Source organism: Melospiza melodia, chromosome 10 (assembly GCF_035770615.1).
Source record: "Melospiza melodia melodia isolate bMelMel2 chromosome 10, bMelMel2.pri, whole genome shotgun sequence".
NCBI classification, from domain to species: Eukaryota; Metazoa; Chordata; class Aves; order Passeriformes; family Passerellidae; genus Melospiza; species Melospiza melodia.
Genome location: NC_086203.1, coordinates 29603491 through 29627282, shown reverse-complemented (window position 1 = coordinate 29627282; position 23792 = coordinate 29603491). Strand labels below are relative to the sequence as shown.

Genomic DNA, 23792 nt, shown 5'->3' with positions numbered 1-23792 from the left:
CCCTCTCTGCCATCCCAAGGCCCAGGTTGTGTCTCCATCCCTCCTGCAAGGGAAGCCCAGCCCAAATTTCCAAATTTGGAGATAGCAGCAGTAGTTTCATGGCTTTGTGTCCCAGCCAGCAATTTGATTGCCCAGGACTTTTGTGCTGAAGATCATGAGAGCAGCCCTCTCTGAGGAAATCTTGCATCACACACCAGCAGTAATTTGTTTTCCAAACGCCAAGTGCAGGTCTGATTAATTGTTGAATACAACTAATTAGGTTTCTGGATGCAGTGGATGCTGAGAGCCTCTCTCAGTTTCTCTCCAGACACAAAGCATTTGATACATTGGAAATCTCAGGGAAACCTCGTGATTGTGGCCTTTGGACTGAGGAATATTAATAAAGTTTGTAATTTTAGCTCTGTGGGCACAACAGGAGCAGTCACCCCAAAAAGCCATGGCTGCTGCTGTGAGCCCTGTGCATCAATCTGTGAGTTCATCTTTTAATGATTTTTTTTTAAGGGATAAGAGCAAGGCTTGGGAATTGCATCTCCTTTTCCTTTCAGCATTAAATTTCACTCCTGACAAATGCAAACATGAACTGTCACCATGCCTGAGACCTGTTGCTCTCCAAAACCTCCCTCAGAGCAACATGCAAAACCCTTCCCAGTTTTCTTCCTCTGCTGAAAATTTTCCATTTCCTCCCTCCTTTTTCTTGCTGCCTTCATCCAATTCCTTCTGTTAGCAGCCTTTTCTGCATGACCCACCTTGTCAGATTTGATACTTACCCCTCCAACCTTTTCAAAGTGGTCCCCATCTTTGTCAAAGTCTATCAGGTGCCCATTGAAGGACCAGGTGAAGGCGATGTCCAGGGAGTGGTCGTGGGACACCTGGCAGGGCAGGACAATGCTTTCTCCAACTGTGACATCCATGCTGAAAGGGGACACCATGACCCGCGTTGGATCTGCAAACAACAAAGAAAAAGGGGGGAAAACGGATTATTCTCATTCTCCTGAGGAGCAGAGACATTGCAGGGCTGAGAGAGATCCTAAGCAGTGATTCCTTAGGAAGGGCCTTAAATCAACAAGTTAATTATTCCACCTTTGGGTTTATCCTTCCTCTAGTTATTGGGTTAAAAATAATAAACTTAATAAACCCTCCAGAATCCCCTTCCAGCCACCATCCCGATGAAGGAGGAAAGAAAAGAGTGCAGCAGATCTGAAAGGCTCAATTAAAACTTTTTATCAGAGATTCTCTTACTTGAATCTTCTCACTTCAAAGAGTTGTTTCACACATACATTGCTCACCATGGTTATCAAAAAGCTGTTCTGTCATTCCTAAATTAAATGTAAAATCTCCAAAACTGGAATAAGAAGGTTGATATTATTAAAACCAGGAGTTTTTAACCTGGGAAAGCAAAGATCAGGCAGAGATTATTGTTGTTATATTTACTGAGAACTGGCCACGCTCTGAGGGATGGCTCCACATCTCACATCCTCTCCTTGGGCCCCCACAAAGAATAAAGGAAAATGCTGAGTGATGCCAACAGAACCTTGCCCAGCATGGAGCCCAAACTCTGATGTGTGCCAGGCAGGGGCAGTTCAGGGTCTGAAGCAGAAAGGGTGCCCAAACCAGGACATTTCCAAAGGGAAGCCCCAGAGCAGGATGTGTGACATTGCAGGGTCTGTGTCACACACAGGCAGCAGCTCCACCCTGTTCAGGACTAACCCCAATCCCCTTCCCACAGCTGGGGCTCCACAGCTCCTCCAGCTCTGCTTCAATTGTCTGTTTTTCACCCCAGTGTGAGCAGGGCTGGCACAGGAAGATGAGCCGTGACACATTATGCAGACTGCAGCTCCTCGTCTGTGCCCGTGAATTCCCTCTGCCTCTAAAGTTAACATTCCTCTTCCATTTCTGTTGACAAAAATGCAGCAATTTTTTCCACAGGGCCTCAGAGGAAATGAAAAGGAGGAAAAAATATTGCTTAACAATGAGACCAAAAGTCTGAATATCATACAGAGATAGATATTTTTGCTTATTCCAAAAATCTACTCTGCACAGCTGTCATGCTAAAATAATACCAATATTATTCAATCTCTGGTACATGACACCAAAATCTCAACAACTTCTTCCTGAGCCTATTGCCCAGCTGCTTAATTCTCTGCTAGAATAATAAAGATACAGCAGCACAGATATGGACTGGGCAGAGCTGCTCACAGAAATCCAGGGGATGCCAAGCTGTTCCTGCATTTTCAGCCTTCTCAAAAGTCTGCAGGAGGTGGCGAGAGAGATTTTGTTGCTGTCTAGAGAGATTTCAGATCGAGTCTCAGGGACTTGGCTGTGTTATCTTGGACAAGTTCAATTTGTCTGTATGTTGTGTTCACTTCTGACCAAGCAGAGGAGCTCTTAGAACAACTTGTATGACACTTAATTAATCAATGAATTAACACATTAAGTATTTCTCAGGTGTTTATAAACATGAAAGGAATGAAGAATATAAAGGCTATAAATATATAGATATATAATATGTAGAATATATAATTTATATATAATTTTTATATTAATATATAATATATAATATATAATATATAATATATAATATATAATATATTATATATTATATAAAATATATAATTGTAAAGAATTTTAGTATATAAAATAGATTCTAGAATAAAGAATTCTGGTATGTAATTTGTATTCCAGAGTTCTATACAATTACATTTATAGAATATATTAGATATAAATATTAATTAAATATTAATTAAATTTAATAAAATATTCCTTATGGAATAGTTATAGTCTAGAATATAGTTAGAATATTACAGCTTTATATAGAATATTAGAATATTATAGGTTTATATAGTTAGAACATTATAGGTTTATATAAACCTGCAATAGAGAGAACAGAATAGAAATATAGAAGTATAGAAGTATAGAAGTATAGAAATATAGAAATATAGAAGTATAGAAATATAGAAATATAGAAATATAGAAATATAATTCTTAGATTTATATAAATGATATCAAGAAATGTGTTTGCTGGAGGCCAGGGCAGCTCAGCACAGCTCCTGTAAGAACCCTGAGTGCCTGGTGCTTCCAAAAACGCCTGCAGGTTTCAGGGAATCCTGGAATCATTCAGGTTGGAAAAGATCTTTTAAGGTCACCAAGTCCAACCACTCCTCACCACTGTGCCCTGTCCCACACGCACCCCTCAGTTAAATCCCTCTGGGCAGCTGCAGGAACCTTTCCCTGGGCAATTCCTGCTGCCCTCCACCCTGAGCCCGGCCTGGAGCATCCCTGGGGTGGCAGGGGCACAGCTGGGTGTGACACTGGCAGGGACAGGCTGTAGGTGTCACTGAAGGCTCGGCAGCAGCAGAGCTCCTTCCCTGCCTGCCTTCCCCCGCAGCGCTCTCAGAGGATGCTCTCTGTGGGACAGAGGTGACACTTCCCAGTTCTCTGTGGTTTTTCCAGAGGCTCCTGGGGGCTGGAGCAAACCCTGCTGGCCCCAGCACAGCTCTGGGTGCCCAGCCCTCCCTGCTGGGTGCACCAAGGTCACCCCAGCTCGTGTCACCTCCTTCAGTCCCACCTGAAATCCCGATTTTCCTGCCTCACCTCCCTCGGCTCCCCCAGCACAGTGCCAGAACTGTCTGGCTGATTCATGGATTTGCTGTATCCTACAAGAGATTTTAACTAATCTCCTTTCTTCTTTAGAAGAAAGGGAGCTGAGCATCACCTCCCATCTGTGGGAAGGCTGTGATTGCTTCCCTTCTGTCCTTTATCAGCTGCCCATCATCAGCCATGAGGGAATCTCCTGGTCCTTTTGGGATGCATGGATGCATTTTGGGATGCATTTCCAGCTGCATCACCAAGGATAAGGCCTGGGGGTCACAATCTATGAGGGAACCACCCCAATGGATGGGGTGTCCATGGGGAGGGAGGATTTGTTCAGGGAAGGCAGCTCTGCTTGTCACATCCATCTGCAGATGTGCGGGATGTGACACGGGCTGCTGTGGCAGCACACGAGTGACACAAACCTCAGCAGGGGCTGACACTCACAGAGAATGCTTTTTTTCCCTTAAAAAATAGGTCAGAGCAGCTTTGGAATGAGGCCAGACACGGTGTCAGCAACTGTGTGCCAGAACTGTCACAGCAGAATCCCCACTGACCAGGGGGGCTTTTCCCAGACCAGGTGGACTCAGAATCCCATTCCCAGTTTGGCTCAGCCCCGGGGCTGGGTGAGGCACTCCAGGGCATGGATCCAGCCCAGCCCTGCAGGTGAGAATATCCAATTACAGGTGAGAATATCCAATTACAGGTGAGAATATCCAATTACAGGCAAGAATATCCAATGGCAGGTGAGGATATCCAATGGCAGGTGAGGATATCCAGTTGCAAATAAGGATATCCAATGGCAAGTGAGGATTAGATAAGCCAAAGAGGAGGAAGAGTACCAAATGAAGAGGAAGGTTGCTCCAGTGTGGGCACAGACTTGGAGTAATTTGGAATAAAATAAGTTTTCCCCCTCACTTTCTGTCTGACCTTGAGCAAGTCATTAAAAGTCTCTGCTGCCTTATTTGCCCAGCTTATAAAATAAAATGGATCAGGCCTTCATTAGAAACAGTTTTAAGTAAGGATATCCAAGTGCAGGTGAGGATATCCAGTTTCAGGTGAGGATATCCAATACCAGGTGAGGATATCCAGTTTCAGGTGAGGATATCCAGTTGCAGGTGAGGATATCCAGTTTCAGGTGAGGATATCCAATACTAGGTGAGGATATCCAGTTGCAGGTGAGGATACCCAATGGGTGCTGAGCAGACAGTGGGACCTGCAGTGCCAGCCTGGCTGCTGGAGGAGCACAGAGTGTCACACTCCAATAAAGGCTGAGCTGGAACATACTCAGGAGACGCAGCTCCTGTTGTTAAATTGGTGCAATTGGGCATTCAGAGGCAGATTAAACTCAGAAGGGATAATGTCAGCATTTCCAAGGCTGGCTGCAGATAATACCTAAATGCTTATTTAGACATCTAGCCCAGCACACAGGAGGAGGTCAAAGGAGAAGGAACAGAAGGGAATACTTGGATTTTCACATTTTTATCCAGAACAAAAACCCTGAAGAAATCAAAACTCCCCTCCACAGCCCCCAAATTAGCAGTTCTCTCAAACTGTCTTACTTCTAAAGGAAATTTTCCAAAGACTTACTCCTCTCTTTCTTCTTCCAGCCTTGCCTTCATTCCATGCTGCTGGGAAGTGAATGGGAATGTTGTACAAGATCCTACAGAATCATGGCATAATTAAGTTGTAAAGGGCTCCAAGATCATTAAACTGATCATATTCCAAACCTCAGCCTGCTCTGAGGTCTGCAGTACCTGTCCCTCTCCCATTCCCTCTTCTGCCTGAGCAGGGAAGGTCTGTTGGAAATACTCCTGACTGCTGATATTCCTTATGAGGACCTGGGCTGATTAGCAACAAATTCCAGTTTGATTAACCAGCTAATTAACTAATTCTCTCAGACTAGTGTTACAGTGTTAAAGATCCAGATATATTCTCCTTATCTGCATAAACCATTTCCTGTACAAGATTTTAAGATGTGTTTTTCTTGTAGATGAACTCTAACTCGAGCATTTGGGACTCATTTTCCTCAATTTTTATTTTTTTTGAACACCAGCATGTTCACCAATTCCATTTTGGCTTTTATCAGCAGGAGTTAATAAATGCATCTCAGATCAATGTCCTCTATTTGCAATGACATTTTACATTATTGTATTGATTCCAAGGCACATCATGTCTGGAGATAATAAAAATCAATCCTGGAGGATGTGGTTTCTATGAGCAACCAAAGACTCAAAGTCCAATACATGAAAATACTCAAATTTGCTCTATTTTTTTTTTCTTTCTGTTTGTGAATGAAATACTTATCCAGGACCATAAGGCCAAAAGCCTCTGAGACCTGACTGGTGAAACTTCTGGGAGCTTTGAGTGCTCTGTCATCAGAGAGGGGAAAGAGGGAAAGAGTGCAGGAGAGAGGGAAATACAACTCTGAATTAAAGAGATTAAAACCCAGCGAATGACTGAACACAGAGAGGAATTAGCAGAGCAAATTACAGCTGAATGGGCTGAGTACTTCATGGGCCATGGCCAAAATTGGGATGAAAAAGCAATGGGGAAAAGGTTAAGTATTTACAGTATTTGGCCTTTAAAATATCCCACCTGTGAGCTGTGCTGAGTCACACAGATGCTTTCAGGAACAGGCACTTGGCTTTTATGCCAATTTATCCCTTTTTCCCCTGCAATCAGCTATTACACACATTCTTAACAGGAGATTCTGCAGCATTTCCACCCTCTGGTGTGTACTGTGGCAGTTCAGCCTAATAAAATATAATCCTATTAAAAGCAGACACTATCAGTTCTGAAAAGGGACTTCAGGGCTGGGACTGAAGTCACTTAGCTCTGATTTTAGAAACATTTGTGATTAGTGATTAGAGCTTCCCATGCCATCAGGCAGCACAGATCTCTGCAGTGAGCCACGGCCCTGTGTTCAGCAGGGATTAGGGGAGGCAGGGAGGGAACATCTGGAACATCTGGAACATCTGACCTTTCCTGGGAGAGCACAAACCCAATCCAGCAGCACACTGGCTGAGCTGGGCCTTGAGGATGTGCTCAAATTGCTCTGCTGAAGGAGGATCCTTATCTTGTTTGGCTGAAATCCCCCCTCAGCAGTGTGGGGACATGGGATTATTTCAGTGGGAGCCTGAGCCCCTTTGTCTGGAATTTTCTGTGAGGATTGGAAAGCTGTTGTAAGAGGAGACTTTGGCTGTTTCTCCCTGTGATCTGTCCCTTGCAAGAGCAGCAGTTCCCTCCTCAGCTGCACTGAAGGGCTTCCCACAGATGGGAAACTCTCCAGGGCTGATGGCAGAGTGTCCCTGGCAGCACTGGGTGCCCCCAGTGCCCAGAAGGGATGGGCAGCACTCAGGGGATTGCATTCTGCACATCCCACCTGCATTTCTAGGTGGCTGGATGATAAATGAAGGTTTAAATCTGAAATGAAGGTTATTTACATCTGAAAACACATTGAGAATAGAACTGCACAGGGGGGATGCTGAGGAGGGGTGTGCCATTAGAGCAAATTCAAAGCCAAAACATCTGAAAACACACCCACTCCAGTGAGAGTGCAGGGAGGGAGGAGAGCCCCCAGCACTCCACTTTAACCTCCCTTTTACCCAGTGCAAAGCAATCTGATCAAATCAAGCTCTCTCCACACAATTGTCACCAAGCAAATCACACCTAATGGGCTCTGGAGATGACAATCACATCTGTCACTCAGGGAAATCTGTTCTTGCTCTTTGCAGCAGGAACCTCAAACATCCTCCAACAGCTCTGCAGACTGAAATAAACCCCACTCCAGCCCAGAGCTGCCTGCAGTGAGAGCTCTGTGTCAGACAAATGACCCAGGTGCTGGTGCCAACCCTTGTGGATAACCTGGGGAATTCACGGTGCCACCTTTTGTGGGCCATCGACTGGGACGAGCCGATGTCTGTCCCTTCAATTGGGGAATAATCTGCTGCTGCCATTGCAGAAATGATGAGCACCTCCCAGAGAAGGTTAATCAGATACAGCAGAAATCACAGCTAATCTGAGATAAATTGCAGCTCGCTCAGGGATCAGTCACTGCTCTCCTGGTACCACAAACCAGGGGAATTGTGTAGATGTGATTCCCTGGAGCCCAGGGTGCCCAACAACATTCTGCCCCTTGGAGCAGCTCACCCTCTGGGGTTGGTTCTTTTATGGTGTTTTACAGGTTTTTATAGTGATGATCATAAATCAAACATTTCAGGAGGCAGCAGAGCAGCAGAAATACAACATGCAGACACTCAAACTGCAGAATCACAGAGCGGCTGCCACAGTTTTGCATTTCTAAGGCACAAGTGTGAATTTTAGGCCTTTCCCACAGGAATTCTGTGCCTGTTACCCACCCTCCTCATCAGCACCAAGATGTTTGGAATTATCTGCTGTGCCAGAATAAATCCCAAATTAAGAGTCATTAGGAGCAGATGCCTCTTGAGCTGTCAAACTTAGGGAGCAGCCAGAAAATCCCTGGCTGGACTTTGCAGTGAGTGATCCTCAGCTTAAGCATCCTTAATGTCACCCAGATCAGGGCTTGGCTGTGTCATCCCTGCCTGGGGATAAGCCAGGCTTGGTGTCCAGGACATTTATCAAGCCCAAGACATTCATCCTCCCACCTGCCATTGTGGGAAGGGAGCTGGAGGGGAGCACGTGAAAACAGGACAAGAGTTGCTATTTTTCTACCTTTTTTTTTTTTTTTCTTTTTTTTTTTTACTATTCCCTTTTAACTTGTGGCAAATAACACAATATCAGAAAGTACCTACAAGTTAAAGTCAAACAGAGCACAACAACTGCAAACCTCAGGGTGTTCCAAGGAGCTGGGCCAGGCACAGAAAGCAGGAGGAGGGGGTGATTTTAGCTGTGATCCCACAGGGAATGATTTTAGCCGTGATCCCACAGGGAATGTGTCCCAGCTCCCATGGGGGGCACAGCACAGCACAGTTCAAACACCACCCTGAACACTGGGACCTGGAGTCACAGCCAGATGGGAACAATTGAGCTCAACAATTCCATCAAAAAGAGGGTTAGATAAGCCAAAGAGGAGGAAGAGCGCCAGATGAAGAGGAAGGTTGCTCCAGTGTGGGCACAGCCTTGGAGTAATTTGGAATAAAATGAGTTTTCCTCCTCACTTTCTGTCTGACCTTGAGCAAGTCATTAAAAGTCTCTTCTGCCTTATTTGCCCAGCCTATAAAATGGATCAGGCCTTCATTAGGAAGTGTTTTGTCTCCCTGCACCACAGTGCACAGCAGATATTTTTATTTAAGATGAACTTTCCCTTGCTCACAGCAGTGTGAGCGAGCCTGACGCCCCAACACCTATTAGAGAACAAACCCCATGGCAGGGAGAGCAGAGCCAACCAAACAAACACCGGGACAGAACTCCCTGGGCCAAGCAGGTCTCATTTGTTTCCTGGTGCAGATGAGGATGGCTCAGGATGCCCTGTGCTCCCTCCTAAGGAAGTGACTCATTCTCATTAGCGGCACAGAGAGAAGACAAACCTCCCTTTTCTGGGGGCTGTGCTCCTGCTTTGCTGCTGATGGCAGGGGCAGGGGGAGGCAGGATCACAGGTGAGATGAAAATAACAACCCCCAAGACCATTCCTCATTAGAGCTGCCTCAGAGTCCTCAGCGCCTCCTCCGCTGAATAAATCTTCCCCACAGAGCATCATTAAAAAGTGTCCCTGACATTTCTGCTGTTCTTGTGGCATTTCGCCTCAAATTAGCCAGGAGTTTTTCTTATGTAAATAATTCCAGGGCCAGGAGCAAGGGCCAGCCTGCAAAGGCACACACGGGGAGGTGGAGGAGCAGCAGCTCCTCCTTTCCAAATCCTTTCCTTAGGATTTTTTCTCCCGAGAAGCTGAGAGGCCTCAGAAATGAAATGTAAACACTGATTATCTGCTGCTGTGGAATGCAACAGGTGCATCTGGGATTGGTCTCATGTGGTTGATTTTAATTAATGGCCAATCACAGTCAGCTGGCTCGGACTCTCTGGTCAGTCACTGACACTGGCTGGGGGCTATTTACAAATCCCAAACAGGACAGGACTGCTGGAACTGCCTTGAGCTGTTGGATTTTCCAGCATCAGCCTCATTCCATGGCTATGGCAATGGGAAGCTGCCAGCAGCTCACAGCCCAGGCAGCAGACACAGAACTCAATGTCACAACTCACTTTGTAAGTTTTTTTGCCCAATCACACAAAGCAAAAGCCCATTGACAGTATTTATATCTGTGTAGTATCTATTCTATATTGACAGTGGTTCTGTCCAACCACTATAAGCACAGGTACCTTTGGTTAAACAATGCTTGCTTATTTCAAATACAATCCTGCTTGTAAGCCTTCAAACACAATGCACAGAGCTCAATTATTAAGCTTAGAACTTCCTAATATCACACTAGATAAACTTTTCTGTAGCTTAGAGAGTTATTCTAGACAAGCCTTAATACACAGACCATTGTTCTATTTGTCCTTGCTTTTCTACAGTTTAAATCATTTTTCTGCTGACCAATCTCATGGCTGCTGCTTAGCTCCAATCACAGTTCTGCTGTATCTGAAGCCTGCCTTTTGCAGCTTTCCCAAAACCCTCTGAATTTGTGGATTCCCACAAGTCACAAGATTTTATTATCATTGTTTTCTATTCCCTTCAAGCCTTCTAAAATTTCTTCTATTCTTTTAGTATAGATTTAGTATATAATTTTCCTTTAATATAATATATATCATAAAATAATAAATCAGCCTTCTGAAACATGGAGTCAAGATTCTCATCTCTTCCCTGGTCCTGGCACCCCTGCAAACACCACCCCAGCTCTCTCCTGCAGGGAAGGAATTCATTGTCAGCTGCTCAGTTTAGCTCCCAGGACTAATGGATTTTTACAGAGGCTTTTTACTGTGCCCTTAGGATGGGAACTGGAATTTTCACTGCTGAAATACTGCTGATTTCCTAAATAAACTCTGTATTCACGTATATTCACAACAAACCTGGAAGAAAACACAGTGCTAAACCCTACAAATTGGATTGGTTCTTCTTGGCCCACTTAAAAACTTCAAATGAAAGCAAAGTTCATATTCTAAGTGTGTGTGTGACACACAGAGACAGAAACAACCAACCCAAGCCATAGCAGGTCAGTTCAGTGATGAAATTCCATCTATTTCAGAGCCCACCTGCTTCTGAGTCAGGAACATTGGTACTTTGGGATAAAGACAAGAGTCTCCTGTCTCCATGTGATGTGAGGGGATTGCTCATTATCTTGCACTAAAAAAAAATGGAAAATCAGGTGGCAGGAATCCCTGATATTGAATCACCTCCTCCCTCTCATTCAGCAGGGCTGCAGACACCCCCTGACCTGTCCCAGGTTTGTCTGGGTGCCACCTGGATTTATTACCCGACCATAACTCTGATAATAAATACCCTGCTGGCACTCCGGGCTCAGGTAAAGCGCTCCCATCAGCTCAAATCCCGAGTGTTTGGCGCTGCTGAGCTGTTCCAAATGCTCCTGGGGAGATGCTCAGCAGGGCTGGCATTTCCCCAAACACTGTCCCAGATTCCTGCCTGCAGCACTCTCACTCCTCCTCCTCCTCCTCTAATGTGCTCTCTGAACGCTGCCTCTGCCTCTTTGATGTTAAACACATCGCCCTGGGGCCAGGCTGCTGTGAGTCAGTGATTTCAGGGACAGGAACTTCATTTCCTTCATTCTCCCACGCTGCTTCCTTCATCCCCACCTGAAGCAGAGATCTGCAGTCATGTTTAGATCATCATCATCATCATCATCATCATCATCATCATCATCATCCTCATCATCTCCCCATCCCATCACTCGGAATTCCTGACAGCTGGGGAGAGATGGGACACCCTCCCCAGTGCCACAGCAGCTACAACAACCTCAGCTTTCTGTTTTACTGCTACAACAACCTCAGCTTTCTGTTTTACACCTACAACAACCTCAGCTTTCTGTTTTACTGATATAACAACCTCAGCTTTCTGTTTTACAGCTACAACACCCTCAAGTTTTCTGTTTCACTGCTACAACAACCTCAGCTTTCTGTTTTGCTGATATAACAACCTCAGCTTTCTGTTTTACAGCTACAACAACCTCAAGTTTGCTGTTTCACTGATATAACAATCTCAGTTTTCTGTTTTACTCCTACAACAACCTCAGCTTTCTGTTTTACTCCTACAACAACCTCAGCTTTCTGTTTTGCTGCTTTCCCTTTGGGCATCACCCTGATTCACCCAGGCTCTGTGGAATTCCCATGGAACTCCTGCCTGGAAATTCCTCCCACTGCATGCCTGGAGAGAAGGACAAGCTCTCTGTGCCCTCCTCTGGCACAAAAACCAAACTCATCCCTCAGCGCAGGCTCAGAGGGCAGGAACTCCTTCAGCAAGGAGGAGAACATTGAGCACAGCTTAAAATGTCCAGTGCAACTGTCATGGTTTCATTTCTGCCCACCAGAGGAGCTCCATGAATTAAAATCTCAAGGAGACAGAGCTGAAATTCCTGGTGAGTCCCCTGCAGAGGCACACAGAGCTGCAGGAACTGAGAGATGGCCCCTGATCTCTCAAATACCAGGGTTGGGCATAAAGAGAATATCCTGAGTTGGAAGGGATCACCTTCCACTATCCCACTTTGCTCCCAGCCCTGCCCAACCTGGCCTTTTGTCCAGCACAGTAATTTAAATTATTTCTTATAAAACAGCACATTTTTCACTCCCAGCCTATTCCTCTGTGTCAATGTTGAGGTGCTGCATTGCGGTTCAAATTGATCAAATACTGTAAATTCTGGCAAAAAAAAAAAATTGTAAAATGTAAATTCTGGGAAAATCAATCCAGTTCCAGGGATGGAACAACCACAGCTTCTCTGGGCACCCTGTGCCAGGGCCTGACTGCAGAATAATTTGTTAATTATGACTTATGTCCAATCACACCATAAACTCACTCACACACACTGCATTTACTCAGATTTAGATGTGATCTATGGCTTTGTTTAAACCACTCTGGGCTTTCATTTGTATTCAAAAACTGACAAATATTTTAACCTTTCTGAAATGCAGCGTGTTAAAATAAATTGAAGTGAGTTGATGAAAACTGTTAATTAACCTGCTTTTGTCTCATTAGGAGTCTGTGTTTAACCCACAGGTCATCTCTGCCAGCTGATGTGTGGATCTGATCTCCAGTGATGAGCCAAACCACCCAGTATTGTGCTGGCCATGGAGAACTCCTGAACCTCCTGCTTTTTTGGGACAGCTCAGAAAAATTCCTAAAACAAAAGTGCTGAGCTTTTAAAGGCATTATTCTTACCTTTTTTAAAATTTTTTTCCTGTGGTGGGAGAGGCTGCAATAATGCTGGCCCTGCAATACATTGTGAGTTTAAGGTAAAAACACAGAACAAAAATACTGGGGTTTTTCCCCTCTACGGGTTATTCAGACATAATGGTTGAACTTTTCTAAAAATATAATTTTTTTCCCACTTTATGTGCTGAATCAGGTGTATCTACAAGCATCAGCACTTGCTGTGATGTTAATTCCATTATTTACCTGAGCAATTATCAGTTGTAAGAGCCTTGATGTGCCTGAAGGTTGGCTGGGGTTGGAAGGAGAAAGGAGAAGGTGGTGAGAGGGAAGAATCTGACATTTCCCAGAGCCAGAGGAAACATTTCACAGAGCTGCACCCCCTCCATCCCAGGCACACGGTACCTGCTGAAGCTGCTCCGTGGGAATTGATCCATCTGAATCCCTGCTTTGGAAAATATCACTCCAATAAGGCTGGAGATTAGTCCAAAAGTGGCACCAGAGCAAGGCAGGAGATCTATGCTTTTTAATATCAAGCTCTTCACCAAGATGACTTTTATCATGTTAATGGCTAAATCACACTGATTGTGAAGGAGCCAAAATGAGGCAATTAGTAAGGGCTGTGACAGCCCCAGCAAACGAGCACGGGGTTTGCACTGGGAGCCAGATGGATCTCTTCAATATATTTCTTATTGTCTGCTTGTGGTAATATGTTCAATTAAACTAAATCAGTACTACACAAGAACCTCTGAATTGCCTGGAAAAAAAAATTAATTGTCTGCTGCAAATTTAATGAAGCTTAACACTTGTGCTATGTTTACAAGTTTTATTTGTTGTGAGCAGTAAGTGCTTACAAGAGAAAAAGAAACTCTGAGCTGACTTCATTCAGGCAGCCCTAAGAGCAGCTCAGTGGTGTTTGATTTTATTGCTGGATTTGATTTCATTGTCATCTCTCTCTCTCTGCCATTCACTGGTTTTGTCCTCAGCAGCTGACTGGGATTTTTCTTACCCTAGGAAAAACCTGAGAGCTCTCTCTGTGCTGTTCATTCACAGTTCAATGTTTGGCCACAAACCTGTGATAGGACATGTCCCCAAAGGGGCCATGGCTGCTCACTCTGACCCTCATCATCATCATCATCATCATCATCATCCTCAGGGTGTCACTGACCCTCCCCTGCGCACAGCAGGTGTGGAATCACAGAACCCTGGGACAGCCTGATGGGAAGGGACCCACAGGGACCATCCAGGGCAGCCCCTGACCTGCACAGACACCCCAAATCCCACCTGGGCATCCCTGGGGGTGTTATCCCCAAATCCCACCTGGGCATCCCTGGGGGTGTTATCCCCAAATCCCACCCTGGGCAGGGGTTACCCCCAAATCCCACCTGGGCATCCCTGGGAGGGTTTTCCAAACCCTCCTGGAGCTCTGGGGCTGTGCCCATTCCCTGGGCAGTGCCAGCACCCTCTGGGGATGAATCTTTCCCTAAAACCCAACCTAAACCCCCTGGCACAGCTCCAGCCATTCCCTGGGTCCTGTCCCTGTCCCAGAGCAGGGTCAGTTGTGTTGGACAAGTTCACATTCAGAAAATCAGAAGCCAAACTTGCCTCTGAGCAGCCCAGGGAGGGGAGGATTTGGGGAAAGCTCAACAGCACAGGAGGCACCTGCTTCTCATTGTGGCACTTCTGTCACCTCAGAATAATCACACCCTTTTTGCTTCAGCTAACTGTCAGAAAAACAGGGATGCTGACAGGATTCACAACAATTCCATCTTCCTTAGAGTGCTCTGGGGCTGCCCTGATTGTTCTGATGATCTCAGAGCCCCATCTGGGATGAAAATCAGACTTTACCTGCCCAAGGTGTAACAAACTGGGGGGGGATTCACCTGCCAGTGCTGAAACTCAACCTGAGCCCCTCACACCTGCACAGGGTGATGTGGGTCAGCACCACACAGCAACCTGGGCTGCCTGGCAGCTGGCATGAGCAGGGAAGCTGCCTCAAAGTCTGAAATCCTTGATCAAACCTTGTGTTCCAGATGGAGAAGAGCTCTTGCAGGCTGCAGGGACCCTGAGGGAGCTGCAGGATTGCAGCAGCTCAGATTGCAGCAGCTCAGATTGCAGCCCCAGCCTCTGCTGCAGGACTTCCCAGCCAGGGAAGAGGAATTTAAGAAGAAGAAGAAGAAGGGAAGGAGATGCAGCAAAGTGCAGCTCAGCACTGGGGCTGCCAGGGTTGAGACAAGGAGGGAGAGGCAGGCCCAGCTCTCTCGTTTATAATCCTGCCTTCCACGCAGTGCTCTGGGTCATAATTTTACTTAAACCCAGCAAAAGAGCCTTAATTGTGTCCTGGAAATAATTGGTGTCAGTGGAAATAGTCCAATTAGAGAGGAATATTTTCCTTTGCAATTTCACGGGCAGAGATTACTGCTTTCCTTGTCAGCTGTGGAAATCAAACCTTCGCTGCTGGTTGTGACTCAGAAGTCAAGAAAGGTTCCTCCTAACTTAGAAAAAAGTTTTCTTTCTTAAACATGAGAATACATTACATGTTCTCATGAATAAATCAGAGCCTGCATAACTCCATGGCACTGCCAGAGCTTTTTTTTGCCTGCAAATCCCTGATTTAGAGATTCTGGAGTAAAAGTTCATGCTCTAAATTGACTTTTCCTCCATGAAATTTTTTAAAAAAACCTATTAGACCTGATAAGAAATATTCATTCATGGCTGAACTATATATAAAAATTGTGTTCAGCAAATGCTAAAACAAAATTTAAGAATAAGGAAACTTATTCCTTATTCCAGCTGAACACAAACCTCGTGTGCTATCCAGGAAAATTACAGAAAGCCCAGAAAATACGGACAATGGTCTGGGATTATTCCTTCAAACTCTGCCCCTCTTTTTAAAATTATAATTTAAAATTATATTTTGCTTTTAACAGCAGGTTTCACTTAACCAGGTCCCTTTTTTAAGGCCCGAGGCATAACCAATGTGAATTTAAGATTATGTTGAACGATGGGGAGAGAAAAATAAAGAATTTGCATGATCTTAAACACTGCAGGCAGAAGGCAGAGCTCAGTGACAGAGGGGCCACTCGTGCTGCAAAATGAGCAAGGACTAAACCCAGATCATGGATGGGAGGGATGGAAAATAAAAAAATAAATAAAATAAATAAAAAAATGTCTGCAGCAGCTTCCTGGGACAGCTTTTCCAGGGGAGCAAAGGGGGAAATCAGGAAGGGTTGGAGAGGGCTCCTGGGAATGGTGACAGTGCTGAAACAGGCCAATAAAAACCCCACAGCATCTTAATGTGTGGTTTATTCCTCCTCTTGGGGAAAAAGTTAAAGCCTCACTCCAAGGAATTGATATCCCAGTTACTCCAAAGTCACTTAAAACTCAACAGAGCTGAGAACAGAAGGCAAAATTCACATTTACTGGAATTCACTGATTAAAAAACCCCAAAACCAAACCCCACGGACACAAGGCAAGCACGACACAAATTCCCAACAATGGATTTTCAATTCTGATCAAGTGATGATGGCACAGAGACAGCCATGGGTGGCCAGAGGGGACCATCACATCCCTCTGCCACTTTCTGCAGAAGGCAGGTGCTGTGTCCTAAAGGACTGCAACAAACACAGCAAGAACTCCAGGTTTAAAGGCAGCAACATCTGAAGTCTCTGAAAAGTAACTCGATAATGGGCCCAGAATTTACAGTATTTAATCAATTTTAACTGCAATGCAGCACTTCAGCGTTCACACAGAGGAATAGGCTGGCAATGAAAAATGTGCTATTTTATATGAAATAATTTGAATCACTGTGCTGGACAAAATCAAGACTATCAGTCTATTCAAGCGTGAGGAAAAAATAACCTCCTGACATTATCTTTGTGCTCTTTTCCCGCTGAACTGCTACAGATTCCAGGCAGCAAAAGTTCTGCTTTTACTGCCTTGAGCCCTCCCGTGACAGCCCAAATGAGAGGAGCTCACAGCAGCAGGAAAATGTTCAAGGTGCATCACAATTAAAGAGGCAAACAAAGCCATGGGGAGCTGCCCCTGTCAGGGAGGCACCGACGGGACTGGAATTGCTGCACTCCCCAAGGGGGCAGGCAGGCACCAACCCCAGCAAGCATCCAGAGATCAGCTTCAAATGAAATGCAATTAAATCTATGTCTTTAGATATATACATATCTATATCTACCTACCTATCTATGTCTTTATATATATATATTTATAAATATATTTTATATTTATAAATATATTTTATATTTATATATAAAATCTATATCTTTAGATATATATTTATATTTACATATACATTTATATAGAGTACTATGTATTTATATATTTATATTTACATATATATTTATATATTAAATCTGTATTCCGACATATAATTATATTTACATATAATAATTAGTTATATTTATATATAGATCGATGTGTTTATATAGAAATATAAATTATATATTTATAATATTATATATTATATATTATATTATTTTCATTATATTATTTATATTATATTATATTATATTATATTATATTATATTATATTATATTATATTATATTATATTATATTATATTATATTATATTATATTATATTATATATATCAATATATATAATATTAAGATTATAAATATAAATTATATTTACATACACATTTATATTTATGTATTATAGCTGTATTCAGATAATTTATATTTACATATAATAATTAGTTATATTTATATATCTATGTATATATATTTATATTTACATATAAAATTATTTATATTTATATATAAAAAGATATGTCTTTAGATGGATTTCCAGCTGAGCCCACAAAAAGCAGATGTTTGGGAAGGGGTGTCAGCACTGGGACCATGAGCCACTCACCTGCAGTCCCCAAAGCAAGAAGTTTTTTTAATTTTGCTGAAATAAAAGCCATTTATTTCAGCAAAATTAAAAAAAAATTAAAAAAATTAATTAAAATTAAAAAATTAAAAATTAAAAATAAAAATTAAAAATAAAGTGTCTGCTGGGAGCACATCCTGCATGCCAGGGACCCATGAGAGGAGCACACAGGGCTCAGCTGATCCCCTGATTTTTATAAACCCCATCTGGGTTGGGACGGGGCTCCCTCCCAGCCCTGCTGCAGCTGGGACAGCACAGGAGCCTATCCTGCTGCTCCCCACATCCACTTTTTGCAACCCTTTTTTGCTTTTATTGCAACCCTTCCCTGCTCCTCTCCCAGCCTGCTGATCTCCTGCATTAAACACAAATGAACTCATATTGTACAGCCTCTGCCTGTTTACTCTGTTTGTCATTTAATCCCCCCGGTGCTCAGACAGCCTCTAATCTTTCTGTGTGTTGCAAGAATTGAACATTTAGCCTCAAGTACAGGAAAAATTGAGGGAACAAGATGGAAAATTAATATTTCTATAATACATGGCAACACACACCGTGTTTTACAGCGCTCTGAACATTGCCTGGGAAGGAGCTGCTTCTCCAGCCTTACAAACTCAATCCTGCTTTTTAATTTAAAGGTCAAACTGTACAAGCAAGTTTCTAAGATTTCAGGTCTTGGAGGGCAAGAGGTTCTCATTTAGCACCATCCAACAGAACAAACCCAAAACACAGGAGCACTGGTTCAGAAAACCACTGGGGTTCACCCAGCCTGACAACAGAATGTTAATGCCCAGCCCTATGGGCACCTGTCAGGATTTGATATTTTTTAAACTGTCTACTCATGCATAAAATGAATATTTATTCTTCCCTCTCTGGTTGTTTGCCAGGGAGTTATTTTAAGCTCCTTGCTTCTGGTGTAACATATTCCTCTCCCACTCCCATCCTTGCCTGCACTGTCTCTGACACTGGAGGCATCTCTCCCTGAGAAAGGAAATTAAAAAAATTTAAAAAAAAAGGATAGCCTGCAATATTAATGGAAGAACATAGGAAGGTTAGAAAAAATGTCTTGACCTTCACAGTGTTTTACTCAATGACATAAGAGGAGTTAGAAAAGAATGCAAGCATATCTTAAGGTCAAAAGCTACATCAGCTGTTAAATTAGTCTTTTTGTACACCACAAAACTGGGTTAAAATAAGGAGTTCACTCATATTTCTGTCCAAATTCACACGTTTTACTTAGGGCAGAGAAACTCAAGCATTTCACTCTATAATACAATATTTTACACAGTTCATTTGGAGTTCAGAATACTTTCTGCTCTTTTATACTTTTTATGGGCCAGAGTTTGAAATTGCATTTCTCAGTTTGCTGTTAATATCCCCATCTCAGGCTGGAGAGTTTGTTCTGTGCTTCGTGCACATGTGTCACTGCCATTAATGCAAATGGGATGGAGTCAAAACAGAGCACTGAGGGGGAAAAAGCCCTCACTAATCCTTTATCACCTCAGTGGGAAGGAAAGTGATTTGTGGAGCACAGACAGGCAGAAATCAGGTACAACAATGCTGAGTTTTCCTGGGAGCTGCAGGATATTCCTTGGGCACTGGGAGGGAGGGAGGATAAGCTACAAAACCATGGAATAACAGAACCCAGTCAGTCCTGCTTTCAACAATTGGCTTTTTTTTATGGTGGGGAAGCAATCCCTGAAGTGCAGCTCCTGATTCTCCCCCTGGGGTCCTGCAGCACTGGGGAGGGGGATTGGGGCTGGAACCCACCCTGCTGCCATCCCTGGGGAACTGGGGAAGGGGTTGGGGCTGGATTTAGCATTTTGCTCCCCAGTTTTGCTCTGGGACAGACAGAGGTGATCACAGGCTGCCCAGGGAATGCCCCTGGATCCCTGGAAGTGTTCAAGGACAGGTTGGACAGGGCTTGGAGCAGCCTGGGACAGTGGAAGGTGTCCCTGCCCACGGCAGGGGATGGGACAGAAGGGCTTTAAGGTCCCTTCCATAATTTTGATAATGGATAAAGTCTTTTATGTTCGTGTTCCCTGAGCAGCCCTTTCCTGGCTGTTTGCTGCAGGTGCCTCTTAGGACAACCCAGATGAGGAAAAAAGAGAATCAGCTCCTACAGAGACCTAACTCTGGTCCTCGCTTGTCTCTGTTCTTGTTTTCAGGGACCAGTGTGGGCAAATGCCTCACAAGGGACTCAAAACAACCCCAAATTTGAGGAATTGTTGGGGTCCATGTGCTTCCCTACAAGGCTCAGAAAATCCCAGACTGGTTGGGGTTAGAAGGGACCTCTGGATATGTTCCAGCTATAAAAAACATGGATTAAAACCCACATTGAAACATTTAAAGTATTATCTGAGTACCACAGACACAGCTGACAAGGACAGCCTCTGACTATGATCCATCACTGCAAATGTGTGGGAGAATTAAAACTGACAGCATTAGAGCTCTTTGATTGATTTATCACTTTGTAATCAATGTTTCTTGATTTGCTATCCAATATAGATTTTTCCCCAAAGAAGAAGGAGATAGAGGGTAAGGGTAATAATCTTTATGTTCATGGCCTATAATAATTAATCAGACACTGGACTACTCATCAGCATGGCAAGAATTAATTTAACACATTTGTCAGCTCCTCTCATTGTTTACAAAATTATCCCTTTAAATAACTTTGTCAGATTATTCCTTTAAATATCTTGGTCAAACCACAGCTTTTCCTTTTGCAAACAACATTTGACAGAAGACGAATAAATGAAGAACGCGAATAAACACCCGGCACTGCTGAAACGCTGAAATTCGGCCCTGGAGGAGGAATCATGAAAACAAAGAGGATTTTGTGCCCCAGAACGCCACAATGGGAATGGTTTCAGTCACCTTTCACCACCAGGCTGCCCGTGCTGCTGGCTGTCCCAAAGTGGTTGGTGGCTGTGCAGGTGTAGCTCCCCGCGTCCGCTTTGGTGACGTTGACGATGCGCAGGCTCCCGTCATCCAGGACTGTGATTCTGCAAAGACACCAGCACAGCAGCTTTAGTTCCCTTTTATTTTTTTTATTTTAAGCCTCCACAAACCTAAAGCTTCAGCCCGTGCTTGTTTTGGTTAAGGCTGGTTTTTAAAAGGTACAAAATGCAAGTGGAGATCTGTACATCTCAGTGGGTCTCAAACCAAAGGCACCACTCAGGCTCCACGTTCTGCAGCAAGGACAATCCCTGAGTATTTCTTTCCAAACTGCTTATTTTTGTTTTATTTATTAATTGCTTCACTGGAATTCGCTTTCTAATCATATTTTAGGGGAATAATAATATCATATGTGGGAAATAATAGTATAATACTAGTAGTGAGAAAAAAAAAAACAAAATAAGCAAATGTCCTTTACAAATAAAAAAAATTAAAATTAAAATAAAAAAATGGATGGGAAGGGAGCAGTGGAGGGAGGTTTCTCCCATCTCCATCCCTCCCTGGGCACAGATCAGAGCTGCTGATGCTGCATCAAACCCACGCTGGCCCCAGCAGGGCTGGGCAGCACCAGCAGCTCCCCAGGAATCATTTCCTGCTCTTATCAATTCCAGGTCTTCAGGAACAACGGGGCCTTTCTGAAAGCTCAAGGTGCCCTTGGCAGGCATTACAATTCCAATCAATGCAAAGCAGGACGAGCTCAGCACTGTGCTCCATCACTGCCCCACCAGGCCCTGCCCTCCTTCCCTCCCTCCACACTTCTGCCACACCAGGAAACCCAGAAAAAGTGGAGTTTTGGATTATTTCTGTACAGTTGGGGTTTTATTTTTGGTTATTTGTGCTTTATTTTCAGCCATATGGCTGCAAGCTATTTACTGGCTAATCTCTTCCATGGATCATTTTAATTGTGTCTGTTGATGAGGCCGGATTTAATTTCAAATTCTAATGCCTTTTCTGTCTCTGTCTTTCTCCTGCCATTGCTTTCCCTCTCAGCTGTCTTTATTCCCAGTGTCAGGCAGGGTTTGAGGTGGTGAGAACTGGAAAGCCCTGGGGAGCCCTTTGGATCAGGACAATCCAGCTCTGGCACATCTCAGGCTGTGCTTCTCCATTTCCTTCCCTTCCTAAGCTGAGACTGCGCTCCCAGGCTTCACCCTGAGCCCACAGACATCCTTTAACCCAGGCAGGTTTGCAGAGAGCTCAGGAGGGACCTGGGTTCTCCAAACCCCTTCCCCAGACAGCCCCAGGGATGTTGAATTCTCATCTGGTCTCTCAGCATCTCCCTCCATACTCTCGGAAAGGAGCAGCATTAAAAGTGACAGATAACTGTACAAGTTAAGTGATTTTTTCCAAATAAATCAGACCATTAAAACCTCTCTGTGACTCATTGATTAGTAGGCCTTATGGTTATGTGGCTCTTTTTGCTGAAGCTGCTTTTCTACAGCGTATGTTTTGTCCTCTAATCTGAATCCAATGTGCTAAAAGTGAACAAATAGTTATTTGAACACTTGGAAATTTGTTACAGTTTGTTGAGAAGGGAGGGAGGCCTCTCACTGATGTTGCTAATGGCCAAATTTTCTTTGCAGACCTATCTGCAATAAATGAGATGAGAGGCTCATTTCAGGCCACTGAGTTCTCAAACTGCTAATTGGCACAAAAGCAAACAACCCTTCAGCCACAGCTTCCAGCAGTTTGGGTGAAAAAGTTCTTCCAAGACACAAAGTTCCAAGTGGCTGAAGCACTGCTCAGTGTGCTCTCTGCTCTGAAAGGCACCCTCAAAATGTTTCTAACCAGGGAAGGCATAAAAACAAACCACATTTCCCATAAACACACACATCAAACAAAGTGCTGGCTGCTGAGTGTGCACCTCTTTAAACCACTGCAAACTCAACAAAGGAGCTACTGACTTGCTATTAAATGATCTGAGTTCTCTACTCACAGCAGTGGCGACAATAAATAAAAATATAAATCTCTTCTTGCACAGGTTAATGAACTGTTCTGCTGCTAATGTCACTGCTAATCAGAGAAAAATCAAATATTAAAATATCCATTTGGGAAAAAAAAGAAAAAAGACAATTTAAGATAGTTTAGCATCCTTATAGGAAGAAAGGTTGTCTATTTTAAACACAGCATTTGTAAGAGAGAATCTGGGGGTCTGTGCTGGAGATTTCAGGTCCACGGGGAGCAAAGACAGGTCTGGAATGAGGAGATAAAAGCATTGCTTGTTTCCTGAACTGCAGCATTGGGTTCTACTGCAGGATGGATGGAGCAGGGCAGGTGGGATTCATGGAGCCCACTCCCAGGAGCAGATGAATATTCCTCAGGCAGTAACATGTGCATTTAGAGATAGAAATTGTCCTGGTGAGCTCAGGAAGAGTTTTATCACCGACTTTGTGAAAATGAGATCAAGCCCTTGCTTGGCATAGAAAGGAAAGAGGAAATCAGGAAATCTGCCCAAGTCCCAGAGCTCATCACAAACCCGAGTGTCAGTCAGCACCTGCATGGAAATCTCACCTCTGAGGGCTTGGCTGCATCACCTGCCTCTCCCAAAACGTGCCTGCTGCTCAGCTTGGCCTCCTGCTCTGACAGAACATTCCCTGAAAACCCCGGCATCCACTGGAACATCCTGCTCTGGAGTTTACCTGAGAAATCCTCCGTGGCTCCAGGAGCAAACAGGTCCTGGAGGATATGAATTCCATTCACATCCACATGTTCCCACCCTGCAGAGCCAGGGGGGCTGGAGCTCACCTGACCTTGCAGGGGGAAGCCCTTGAAGGGTGAGGAGCGGGGCCAGGCCCTGACCTTCCCAGCAGGAATGGTTCCCAATCCCAGCAGGAATGGTTCCCAATCCCAGCAGGAATGGTTCCCAATCCCTCCTGACCTTCCCAGCAGGAATGGTTCCCAATCCTAGCAGGAATGGTTCCCAATCCCAGTAGGAATGGTTCCCAATCCCTCCTGACCTTCCCAATCCCTCCTGACCTTCCCAATCCCTCCTGACCTTCCCAGCAGGAATGATTCCCAATCCCAGCAGGAATGGTTCCCAATCCCACCCAACCTTCCCAGCAGGAATGATGAT

General features: G+C 44.1%; 1 protein-coding gene across 2 annotated transcripts in view; it reads right to left on the bottom strand.

Moving 5' to 3' along the window:
• The window catches only part of LOC134422679 (contactin-4), a 259070-nt gene that overhangs the window by 12799 nt on the left and 222479 nt on the right, over positions 1–23792 (bottom strand). For both annotated transcript variants that reach the window (XM_063165043.1, XM_063165044.1), the window contains exons 13-14: positions 20642–20769; positions 768–943 (exon numbers count right to left, since the gene is read on the bottom strand). In XM_063165043.1, coding sequence (XP_063021113.1) covers positions 768–943; positions 20642–20769 — 304 coding nt within the window. The remainder of the gene's footprint in view (positions 1–767; positions 944–20641; positions 20770–23792) is intronic.